Below are 13,004 nucleotides of genomic sequence, written 5' to 3'. Positions count from 1 at the left end.
GAATGGTTTTTGGATTGCAATTGTTTGGGTTGGAGAGAGAGAGAGAGAGAGGGGCAAGGGAAAGAGGGAGAGAGAGAATTGCTATAAGACCCTACTTATAGCTATAAATTGCAAAATTTTAAAATATAGTAATTTATTGTAAATACATATCACATGTTTGCCTTGCTGTATAATTTTCCCTATTTAGTATGCCCAACATGAAATCATCTCCTTATGAGCAATTATAATTTGAATGGAAAAATATTGTGTGCTTTATTTATCAAAATTTCTAAAAGAAATATGAAATTTGCTATTTTAGTTTAGTTGGCATCTTTGACCACTTGACTCAAACATCCAAAGTAAAATAATTTTACAATTCAAGTGATTGTTTTGCACAAGAAAACCAAAAGTAGCTAGAGTAACTTTAGTTTCATTTCTGCTGCTCAATTTGAACTGACAAGCTTAGGCTTCCACAATTTCCAAACCAACAACTTGTTTTCTCTTGGTGTGTGTTCTACCAACCTTCTACTTGCATTGAGACACCTTATCATAAACATGTCATCGTCGACGTTTGGCGTTGAACTTTCGTCTACAGGGGTTCGTGGACATTTAGCTCCTTCAGTTGCCTCCACAACCTGATTTACCATCTCCAAGACCTCGCTCATTTTTGGACGATTTCTCGGGTGTTTAACTAAACACCTATTAGCTATAGCAGCTAACTTCTGAGCAGATTTAATGGAATAGTTTCCATCCAATCGAGGATCCAATATTTGTTCAAACTTCTTCAGGTCAGAAAGATGTGGTCTTACCCATTCAAGAAGTTTCTGCTCATTTTTAGGTTTATTTCTGTCCAACGGACGCCTGCCTGTGATGAGTTCATATAGAAACACCCCATAGCTCCATACATCACTCTTGGACGTTAGGCGCCCAGTTTGTATATATTCTGGAGCAGCATATCCAACAGTTCCCACCACCTAATGAAATCAAAAGACATGTATTTGATCAAGTATGTTGTACAAAATAGGATATTTCACATAGCTAGTGCTGGTGTTTTAAAACCAAAATCCAATATCTTTGACATATTTTGAGATATTTCATATGCTAAATTAACTGTATCAGCCAAATCGTGACATTTGAATATCATATTGCTTTTAATGTAGTAATTAGTTTTAGTAACGAAAAGGGATAATGCATAAGTATCCTGAACTATGACCAGTGGCGGATCTATGAAGGGCATTGCGGGTGCCACGCCACCCCCGAACTTCGACGAAAACTCTATATATACATAGCTATATATATATAATACTTATATAAATATAAGGCGTGCCACCCACAGAACAAAATTGGCTTGTGGTGCCATGGTAGGAGGGCAACTTTAGAAGGTTGAGGTTACGGGTTCGAATCCCATTTGACACCCACGGACTCTAAATCCTGGATCCGCCACTGACTATGACCGAAATTCCAGTGACACACCTTAACTTAACTAAGGTCCTATTACCCTTAATTAATTTTGTAAAGCACGATCAACTATTCTGAATACATAGTAGAGATTCTTAATTCAATGGAGATATTGAGCATACCGCTGTTGAGACATGGCTTAATCCGTCAGAAGGTCCTAATCTGGCCAAGCCAAAATCAGACAACTTTGCATTCCATTTCTCATCCAAGAGAATGTTAGACGATTTGAAATCTCTAAAGATAATCTGCACCAAAAAATATGTATCAACACGATAGTGCAAAAGTATCATATAATGAGGTGGAAGAGTGTTACAGAGGAACAACAGAATTACCTGAAACTCCATTCCCTCGTGTAGGTAAGCCAAGCCTCGAGCAGCATCACGAGCGATATTTAACCTTGTTTCCCATGGCAAAGGTGACATAAAACGACTTATTAAATGATCTTGTACACTTCTGTTGGGCAAAAACTCATATACCAGTAAACGTTGTATTCCTCTTTCATCATCCTGTGCACAATAGCCTATTAATTTGACAAGATTCGGATGCTCAACGACACCAAGGACGTTCACTTCCGTCACCCATTCCTTATGCCCCTAAATCACAAGACAAACTCAATCTTTTTGTTTCACAGTCCACTACATTAAATATAAAAATCTTAAATGAAACTAGCCTGCAAGCCTCTTTGGCTGAGTTGTTTAACAGCAATATTTGTGTCCTTTAAAACGCCCTTGTATACACCTCCAAAACCGCCTTCTCCTAGCATGAGGGATCGACTAAAGTTCTTGGTGGCGCTCTTCAACTCTTCAACTGTGAAAACCTTAAGGTGACAAGGCTTTTTATTAGACAAGCACGAAAACGAGAGCCTCGAAGAGGACTCAGTGCTAATGTCCGATGACACATTTTGTGAGTTGTATTCAGATCCTTTCAGGTCAGGATCTGTGAAAACAGAGGCAGATGACTGGCCTGATGTTGACTTTCTAGTCTTGTTATGATCATCATTCTTATCTGAATTAGAGAACTGGAAACACTTCATCCCTGCATATATCACAAATCTAACCAAATCATATATGCAATTCTTGGCTTGAAATATCACAAATATAATTTTTTTACCTAGAAGAAACACTTTCAATTTTCACTATCCATGTGTTTGTTGATTAGCTTCACAGACACTACTAGTTAAATGTGCTATTTTTTTCTTTTGGGTTTCCCCAAAAGATGTTCAGTACCTGCATTAGAGTCCGACTAAATCTATATTCACACCAAAAAGTCCCACATTGAGGTTAAAAACAATACCTAACAAAGGTAAGTGCATATACAGGGGGACTCAAAACCGACAATGAAGGAATATTTACCACTCCATCACAACACAGTGGTATTATTTGTACTAAAATGGTTATATCCATGGCTGAGTGGCAAATTGTAGAAATTCTAATTCTAATGGCAAAAACAGGGAAAGTCATCTGAAAATTTTCAGACAGAGCAATAATTTATGCAATCTAAACAGTTATGTGCATTGAGAAAAGGTGTATTTATCAAGAAATTCAAAAAAATGACACTAAAAACATATTTCATATAGAAGAGGTATATATATTTACCTTTAGGGAGAAATGAATGGAGAATGAGAGTTGAGGTAAAATGAATGGAGAATGATGAAGTGATTTTTAAAAAAAGAAAAAAAAGGAAGAGAGGAAATCAAGTAAGCAACGAGCATACCATGATCTAAGGAAGTCAATGCTTGGCAGCTGGAATTCAGTTCACCAACTTAAATTAAAAGGGACATTTGGGAAAACAATAAATGACTAAGAAAATATTTAAAATATATTTTCTTTTATTATATAAGAGATAGTTTCAAGTTGAAGCAAACATGCCTCATCAATTGATGTGTCTGCTTCACCAGGGATATTTTTGAAAAAAAATAAAAAATAAAAAATTATTTATTTGATTTAATTAGTATACATGTTTTTTAAAATTAAGGATCAGCTTAATCTATCTTTAGTTTTATTATTTTGAATGCCAGTAAAAAATTAATTATCAATAATGAAAAATATTTTAGTTATGAAGATCTTAGTGGACTTCTAAGCCCAAAAAAAATGAGATGATATACTACCACATAAATATTTATTATAATTTATTTCTGAGTAAGAAAATTTAAAATCATTTAATCAATACTGCTTAAAATTTATAAATATTAATAATATTTATCAAGTATTTAATTTATACTCAATTAGATAATTTCATATCATTTAATTAATATTGTTTTAAATATTAATTTATGAACAAATATTAAACTCAGGCCCAACACGGAGTTTTCATAATTAGTTTTTTTTTTTTATAGAAAAGAGGGTTTGAGTCATCAGATGATTCACTTCGTTTAGGTGATAGAGCTATGACTATGACATGTTTGGATACATATAATCGGGGGTGACGATTCAGACGATTATTTAAAAAAAATTATATCATTCCAATTTTTTGGGTATTTTATAATATATAACTAATTTTTTTAAAAAAAAAATTTATATCATTCAAATTTTTCCGGTATTTTATAATAAATAACTATTTTTTTAAATCATTCCAATCATATCGGTTTCTCTTCGGTATCGATATGTTTTGATTAATTTTCGTTTTTTACTTTTAAAGTATTACCTCAAAAAATACTATTATTTAAATATTTCTTTTGCAAATACGTTCTTGAAAAAGCATTTCAATTCTTCACCAAGAAGTCAAGAATGTAAAACTTTATTGTCATACTGTTTAATCTTAAATATTTAATAGGAGTGCTTGCATATGTTTTGTTGTATTGTTTGATACATTATCTACTATAGTATCTTTTAGTTTTAAACTTAATTAATTAAATGCAAATTAAAGAGCAAAAAATCAAAGTCGTTCGGTCACCAGTCCACCAGAATAAGTAAAGGCTAATTAAAGAGCAAAGACCCAAAGTCGTCTAGTCAACAAAGGCATAGGACCTAGGTTATATTTATATTTGAAAAATGTTATAAATATATTTATATATTAAATTTAACATATTGTTAATATATAAAATATATTTACATATACTCAAGGTTATTCACTTCTGTTCGTGAAATTTTTATTTTTTTTATAAATTAAAAAGACCATTTCAATTGTTCGGGACAATTATACACTTAATAAAAGTCTATGATTTTATTGAAAAACTGACATAAATTGGTTCGATTCGATTTGATCGATTTTTCATATTCTTTTGACACCCTAGCAAATAATCCATCTATAGAGACATGTTATAGGCTTTTATAGAATATTTGGTTGTCATTTTTGAATTTGTCATAATTAATATCAACATAATTTTATATATTAATTTATTTATTAGAAATAATATATAGGGATCGTTTTGTTGGATGTATATTTAGAACTCTAATACATATATTAGTTACCACATTATTTAATCTTTTTTTGGGTATGATTTTGAGTCTATATATGAGTAATACATGTTAGTTATACATTTTATTTAGTATTATCGGGTGTATAGTTATTACATAGCAAACACCGATATTAGCAGTATATGAGTCATTAATATATAAATAAGCATGTGTAAAGGTTATATATATATAGAGAAAATACATAAAATTCCTCCGAACTTGATAGCAAAATTTATTTGAACACTTTAAATTTATGGGTAATTATTTATCCCCTAGTCTCTTTTCAAGTGAATTTAATATCACCCTAAAATTATAATACCAGTCTCACAATGGCAAGTGCATTCCACACGCGCCCTGTCATTGATATATCAGCGCCACATAATTGCCACGTCAGTGCCACGCAGAACATTATTTAATTTTTACTTTTTCAATTCTTTTTTTTGTTTCTTTTTATTTATTCATAATTTTAGAGAGCAAAAAAAATTCAAAAATTAAGAACCCTGTTCCTCAACTCAGTCACAGTTGCAATTGAACAAATTCGATCACAATTGAAAAGATTGATTCAAAATGTCAAAACTATTCTCACAAAAACACATTCAATTTTTGAGACACATTATTAAGACAATAAATAATGACTGGAAATTTAATTTGAAATGAAGAAATTATAGATTTTCCATTAAAAAGAGCTTCAAGTTCATCACATTCAAACACTACTATAAATAATAAGTTTGAAGCAAGAACAAATTGTTGGCTTTTCTATTTCCTCCCCCTATTCATCACACCCTTTTACGGATAGAAAGGAAATAGAGGTAGGGTGGGGGCATTTCAAAGAAAGAGAAAGAAGATGGAAAGTTCAACAAAAAAGAAGAACAAGAAGAAAAGGCGATGCAGTGGTGGTTGGCGGCAGATCCGAAGAGAAAGAAAGAGTGTGAGACTTCTAAGAGGAGAAATAGGATCGAGATGGGGGTTTCGAAGAAGGAGAAATTAAAAGAGGTGGGGGGTTCGACGAAGAAGAAAGAGGTGGTGCAAGTGGTGGTTGAGGGCGAGAGGGGTGGTGGGGTGTGAGGAAGATGAAGGCAAAAAAACATTATTGGCTAAAAAGAAAAAAAATGGGGCCACTTATTCTTTTTCTCTTTAATTATTGATATTTACGCGCAGTAAATTTTTTGACTTGTCACATCAGCTATTTGGGTGTATTAAATTCACTTGAAAAGAGATAAGGGGGTAAATAATTACCCGTAAAGTTAAAGTACTAAAGTAAGTTTCGTTGTCAAGTTCAGGGGAGATTTTATGTATTTTCTCATATATATATATATATATATATAAGTGGTGATAGCACATATATGTCAGCACACACAAAAAAACGCTTTTTAAATATTTAAAATTAATTATATGGAATAGGGTTAAATAATTAATTACTATTTTATTTTTAAAATGATTTTAAAGCAAATTTTACAATTAATAAATAATTTTAAAATAGTTCTAAAAAATAGTGTGATGTGTGTGATTACTTTTTTGTGAAAAAGTTATCATATTTTTAATGCAAAATATTTTATCTATCTTTCCACCACTCCTTATTTACCGCAAAACAAATGCATATTTTTTACATTAATTTTTGTAATTTATATTTTTTAAGCTCGTTTGTAATTATATTTTTGTATAAAGTTATCATATTTTTTAATTCTAATTAAATATCATATTAATGCTAAATATCATGTTTATAAAATTCAAAAATAAAAATAAAAATAATTTTTAATTTTTTTTTATATCTATCAATCTATATAAAATAGGAGAGGCAAAATATACCACATGTTAGGAGAGCCTAAAAGTAGCACCATAATTTTTTTAATTTTCTGTATAATTAAAATTAATTAATTATCTGCAAGTATATTTAATAATAACTAATAAATTACAATTTAAAAAATAAAACAAGTTTTTCAGACAGTTTTTAAAATCTATATATATTAGGAGATGAAAAAAATACCACCGGTTAGGAGAGGCTAAAAGTAGCACCATAATTTTTTAAATTTTCTATACAATTAAAATTGATTAATCATCTGTAATTATATAAAATAATAATTATTAAATTACAATTTTAAAAAATAAAACAATTTTTAAAACAGTTTTTAAAATTAACATGGAAGAAGTTCAGAAATTTTAAACAGTTTTTAAAATTTAAAATTAACATTGAAGCAGTTTTAAAATTATTTCAGAAATTTTAAACAGTTTTTAAAATTTAAATTTAAAAATAACATGGAAGCACTTTTAAAATTATCCATTTATAATTTTAAATAGATTTTAAAATTAACATTCCAAAAACATTTCTCCACTGAAATAAAACATTAAAAAAGATCTCCTCTTAACAAACACACGTTTATAAACTACACACAAAAAAAAACTCCTTATTTGTAGTAACTAAATACAAGTCTTTATTTCCTTTTATAACTGCATGTCATGTCTAGGGTGTACTTTGGGTTGTGACAAATCCATGTTCTTAGAGCGTCAAAAACCTTGTCCCAAATGAATGAAGGGAATGGGTTATTTTTAGAGGAATTGGTGCGTTTTGAGGGGAATTTGAAATTTTCAAAATCCTTTGAGAGGACAAATTGAAGGTAAGATACGGATAGAGTAATGATGAAAAGAAGAAAGAAAAGAGGGATATGGCAAACTCGCTAATCTCCTTCTTTGTTTCAAACTTTATGGGTATCAGAGAGGGTACTCAAGTTGGATTTTCGCCTCGTTGATCAAGTACTCCAAATCACAACGAAACATGCGGCACATTTCGATGTCTTGACCCTTGGTGTCATGGATGAGACAAATTTCATCATCTTTACACTAGACAGTGGAGGTCATTCTTTCCTTCCTTTCAACATGAGCCAGGATCTTGGCTTGAACCAACTTGTAGTAGATGCTCATATACAACTCTGCGAAAGCCAAGTCATAACGATCGATCAAAACATCCTTCATGATTTGCATACAAGGTTCCGCTTGATCACAAACAAGAATGGTGTGAGGGCCCCATATATGACTGATTCTTCAGCTATCGACCATGCTTTGACTTTTAGTCCTCAGCTCCATACACTCTTCAGTAGTATGACCAATCTGATTCTAATGATAAGCACACTTCTTGTGTGCGTCTTTGGGATTAATCTTAGAGTTGGATCCTTTGATAGGGTGCAAGATACCATAACACAAAAAATTTGATAAATAGTAGCACACGAAATCACTTTTGGACGTAGGTCATTGCCCGAAAGTAATCTTTAAGGGTAATCTTCTCATCTCCTTGTCTAAATCATTTTGGTAAAAAGGCTGCACCATCAAATCTTTCTTTGAATTTCTTCTTAGCAACATCAGACTCATTTTTTCATCAATAATCATGTCAATCTCCTCTAAAGTGAAGGAATATCCTTTGAGTATTTTTCCAATATTAGAGGCTTCATCATTCTTTTTACTTAAAGCTATGGCTATCAACTTGTCAACCTTAGCCCGTTTTCCCTTCGTGATCTCAATCTTACCATCCACTTCAACACTTTTGGCTATCACGATCGCCTTAGCTAGGTCCACTTCCTGAGTCCTTCTCTCAACTTCAGCAATCTCATAGGTGACTCTTTCCATTCTCCTCCATAAAACTTCTTCAACATTCAAGTATCCTTCCATCTTGACGACAAAGTTTAACCTTCCCTAACAAGATAGAGTAAGGGTTTAGATTTTGAGAGTGAAGCTCAGATTTTATTGGGAAACTCAAGACTCAAAGAGTATTTGGACAAAATTTGATAATGACTTAATTTTGTGCTTGAGGATTCGATAAATTTTGAAAAGATGTGGGCTAGAACATTTCCGAATAAAGCAACATATTCACATAAAATAGTTATAACACATAGTACACAAAAAATTATTCCGCGTCCTGAAAAAATATGTGACCCTTTGTGTCAAGGTTAGGCTTAGAGAATTGAAGGATGTGTATACCTTGTAAGTCAATCCATATCCCCGAAATAATTTCACCGATAAAGGACAAAAGTGTTTTACAAAATAGAATATGAGGATACAATTTGGAAAGATAAATAATAAAGAAAAAGTACAAATGAAAAGTAATCCCACGCAAGGGATGATGACAAGCTTTAAATAATCTATGGTCCTTTACTCTTTTAGTGGCATCAACTTCTTTCCAAATAAAGTATTTGTTCATCCACTAGTGATCTCCGACGAGCTAAGACCTTTCTAAATACCCAGTCCTCTCTACAGTCTGGATTTGTAGCTCCATGTGATCATCTAACTCGGTTATGCATTGCCTTACCCTTTCAGTTTGTTGCCTAAGCTGATCTATGTCTCTTGCATCCTCCAAATATCGGAAACGGTGTGCCAACTAATTTTCTTGGTACCTTTCTTGAAGTCGTGGAGTAGCACTTGATGCTCAGATTCATCGTCTTTGATACATGTGGTCACGTTTGGGCTGGGATCGATGGTTTCGACGAAGCTTTTTTTCAACCATTCTTTGTACGTGCCACGACGTTCAACATCAAACCTGTTTGGAACCCTATCACCATTTATCTTTCAAGTTTTCCATTCTCCAATGAACATTCTGGCAAAAGCGACTTGGTCATCCTTGTGGCCCATTGAAAATTCCTAATTTCTCCTATTCGATGATGACTTGCTTACCTCTTAATTTCCTGAGAACTAGACCTTGAGCATAAGGTCGGGTTCCTCTAAGTCTAGAAATTACCAAGAAATGGATATTTTCCCCTCGGATTATAGTGTCTGATACGACAAGATCGTCGATTGCCCATTGCACATTTTCATCCCTTTATTCATTGAGTATCAGGAACTATAATTGTTGCACATATCCTACCTTAAAATTGTTCATATATAACCACCAACTATGAAATGTAAATTGGTCTAATCGAGCTTTGGAATGGGGTTCCTTAGGATTGTGGACTTTAAGCAACCATTTCATCATCCACCATTGGAGTACTAGGTTGCAACCCTGAAAGAAGATATTTTTGTTCTAACACTTATCCAAAGCCCTATAGATGTCGGTGAGAATCATAGGTATCAAAGTGTGATATTTGATTGTCATTCCCTTATTGACTACGTAGAAGATGTCATGAGTGAGTATTACTACACTTGGATGAATGGTATGATTTGAGTCTTGGGGGAAGACTATGAACCCGAGTAAGCACACTACAAATACAAAAACATGTTTTTCTTTCCAAGTTTGCTCAGAAATGAACTCTTTTTACAAAAAAATTGAAAGCCTATCACGACCCAAAAATGGACGTGATGACACTTGTCTATTCCCACCAAGACAAGTCATCCTCAACCTAATTGAAAAGAAAAAAATGCGGAAAACAGTAAAATTAAGAACAAGATAAAGCGGAAAACTTATTCTTCTATTAAAACCCCCAAATCTGGTTGTCACGTGTACAAGCCACTAAATACATAAGTACGAAATTAAGAAATAAATACAGATCTCAGTCTTTTTCTCTCAAGTAGAACAAATCTTAATGAAAAGGAAAAGAGGGCCCGCCAGGATGACAAGCAACTACCTCTCAAATCCTTCAACGAGCCTTGACTGACAGGGAAAAAGAAGAAGATCATGCGGGTCCGGGATCAGAACCTACACAAGTGTAGAAGCAAGGGGAGAGTACCAACAACAGGGTACCCAACAATTAGCCTACTAAACAAAGCAGCTAGCTAGAAAATAAATACCCAGACTGTCCAACCGAACCTCGTCAAACTACAACCTACACAAAAATCAGCCCAAACCTAGCAATTCTATAATACACGACTCACATGCCCAATATTCACAATTCAAATCTTCGCAATTCAACAATTAAATAAATCGAATAAGTCAATTGCAATGACAAGTAGTTCAGGCACACACCACAAGTACATCAATCTCAAGTATCAAGCAAATCACGCATGGGCATAAAATACATCAAGTCACAATAATTAATCTCTTGACGGAACCATTTCCCATCGACACAATATCACTAGCCAAAATCATTTTCCATCGATTTTATATCACATCACTAGCCGAAACTATTTCCCCTCAGCCTTATGTCACATCACTAGACGGAATCATTTCCCATCGACTTTATATCATATCACTAGCAAGAACCATTTCCTATCCGCTTTATATCACATCACTAGCATGAACCATTTTCCATCGGCTTTATATCACATCACTAGCCAGAACCATTTCCCACCAGCTTTATATCACATAACTAGCTGGAAATGACCTCGACCTCACAATACTCCTTACATAACTCATCACAGTGTTCAACGATCAAATCACACAAGCAATATCACACCACATAGTAGACAGAATAATTTGCACAATTAAAGTCCACATTCATGCTTTCAAGCATTTCATCAATCAATCAATAAGGGTTACATTAAGGCAATCCATATCATCATTCTCAACACATAGACTTTTTCATTTCAACCCCTTTTTATTCTTTTAGATGTATCAAGTGGACAATTTAAACCCTTCAACTTATCCCTATTACTCCCAACATACAATCAATGAAGGAAACATATGAATTCAACTAGAATACAAGGTTTAGAAAACCACTTGCCTTAGATCAATCAACAATCACTCCAAGAGTTGAGTCTTCCCCTTTCGAACCACTTCTAAAGCCACACAATCTAAAATAATCAAGTATTCACAATCATTTACCAAAAATCACAATACCCTTACTAATTCTCTTGAAAAGTGGGTCAATCAACACAAACCCCAATTTGAAAAAGAAGGTTTGAATCCAAAAAATAATACTTGAAAACATTACTCAAGGCTTTAAGAACTCATTAGAGAAAACCATTTTGAAAAAGGGATTAAAATCACTTGAAAATAACCATTTTAGTTAAGAACTTGAGTTCATGAAAAACTTCCACAATCACCTATCAAAATCTCATATTTTGATGTTAAAACTCATAATTGATTAATGGAAAGTGAGGGTTTAGGATCAAGAACACTTACCCAGGTGATCTAGCTTAAATAACGCCATCAAGGGTCCCCAAAGCTCAAAAAGGTGAAATAGGGCTTAAACCCTGAAAATGGCAGCAAAACCTTCTCAGATGTCGCTTAAGAGAACCAGGGGTTCTCTTAAACATGGGTCTCGCTTTTGGGAACCAGGCTTTGCTTAAGCGAACCCTTCCAAAAAGTACGGCCTTCGCTTAAGCGATCACACCTTTGTTTATGCGAAGCTCGCTTAAGCGAAAGGCCTATTGCAAAAGTGAAGGTTACAAAACTCAGGAACCAACAAAACTTAACCAACTCTGAAACATCGAACGGACCTCGGGATTCGTTCGGAACCCCGTACACACAAACCACATATGCAAATTAATTATACTCGACGTAACAGACTAAATGGAACTGTCAAAACATGAATCCAAGGTTTCATTGACACGACATCCGTGAAAACCACAAGAAACTAACTCAACACCTAAAAGGCTAAAACAAGCTCGAGACTTCTCAAAAATCAACCAAGACCTCACCTAGGCCTATAATCATCCCCCGAATGCAACATAACTCTCAGAATTCCGATCCGAGCATCTGAATCTTGAATGTTGACCAAAGTCAACACAAAGGCTAAAATTTCACAATTTTACAACTTAGGACCTCAAATTCTAAAAGGATTCAGAATCTGAAACCAACAAGTCTCACAAATAAAATTTCACATTTCAGGACTGATGGAATTGATGGAATTCCATTGTGATACTCGAAACTCCAAAAGACCCCAAAAACTACTTTCTTAACAACTTAGCCTTCAAAACTCACAAACTTATCAAATTCTCAACTTTTAACTCAAAGTTCAAAACCAACCTTTCAAACTCAATCAAAAATGACTTGGGGTCGATAGCGGGAGGGGTAAAATGGAAATTTCATGAAACTTTCCAAAAGTGACCGACCAGTCATTACATTTTCCACCACTAAAAATCATGTTTGTCCTCGAACATAAAGCAAAGAAGGTACCTGAAGCTTAAAAAAACTGAGGATATCTGGCACGCATATCTGACTCTATCTCCCAAGTCGCCTTACCGACTGAATGATGCTTCCACTACACCTTCACTAAAGCAATCACTTTGGTCCTAAGCTTCCAGACTTGCCTATCCAAAATGGCTATAGGCTCCTCCTGAAAAAAGACAATTTTGGACCCAACTCAATTGAAT

At 33.5% G+C, this 13,004-nt stretch overlaps 1 protein-coding gene across 6 annotated transcripts; it reads right to left on the bottom strand.

The window, feature by feature from the left end:
* Positions 1-227: 227 nt before the first annotated feature.
* LOC102602988 (probable receptor-like protein kinase At5g47070) lies at positions 228-3,220 on the bottom strand. Of its 6 annotated transcripts, none has more exons than XM_006339973.2 (5): positions 3,151-3,220; positions 2,108-2,472; positions 1,770-2,030; positions 1,560-1,682; positions 228-953 (listed from the first exon to the last, which is right to left on the bottom strand). In XM_006339973.2, exons 2-5 carry the CDS (start codon positions 2,468-2,470, stop codon positions 423-425), a joined length of 1,278 nt encoding a protein of 425 aa, XP_006340035.1. In that variant the 5' UTR covers positions 2,471-2,472; positions 3,151-3,220; the 3' UTR covers positions 228-422. The 6 variants fall into 6 exon arrangements, with proteins under 6 accessions (XP_006340035.1, XP_015169716.1, XP_006340034.1 ...); XM_015314230.1 differs by having other exon boundaries at positions 2,108-2,489; positions 3,151-3,210; XM_006339972.2 differs by lacking the exon at positions 3,151-3,220 and adding an exon at positions 3,033-3,144 and having other exon boundaries at positions 2,108-2,489.
* Between the last annotated feature and the right edge of the window lie 9,784 nt (positions 3,221-13,004).

Source organism: Solanum tuberosum, unplaced genomic scaffold (assembly GCF_000226075.1).
Source record: "Solanum tuberosum cultivar DM 1-3 516 R44 unplaced genomic scaffold, SolTub_3.0 scf00013, whole genome shotgun sequence".
Classification (NCBI taxonomy): Eukaryota; Viridiplantae; Streptophyta; class Magnoliopsida; order Solanales; family Solanaceae; genus Solanum; species Solanum tuberosum.
Note: the sequence above shows the minus strand (reverse complement) of the source record. Positions and strands in the feature narration are given on the sequence as shown.

Excerpts from the sequence above, each read along its gene's own strand:
- LOC102602988 (XM_006339973.2), bottom strand. The coding sequence starts at position 2,470 with ATGAAGTGTTTCCAGTTCTCTAATTCAGATAAGAATGATGATCATAAC. Across the intron at positions 2,031-2,107 it reads TCAGCCAAAGAGGCTTGCAG|GGGCATAAGGAATGGGTGAC; the intron begins GCTAGTTTCATT and ends CTTGTGATTTAG. Across the intron at positions 1,683-1,769 it reads ACGAGGGAATGGAGTTTCAG|ATTATCTTTAGAGATTTCAA; the intron begins GTAATTCTGTTG and ends TTTTTGGTGCAG.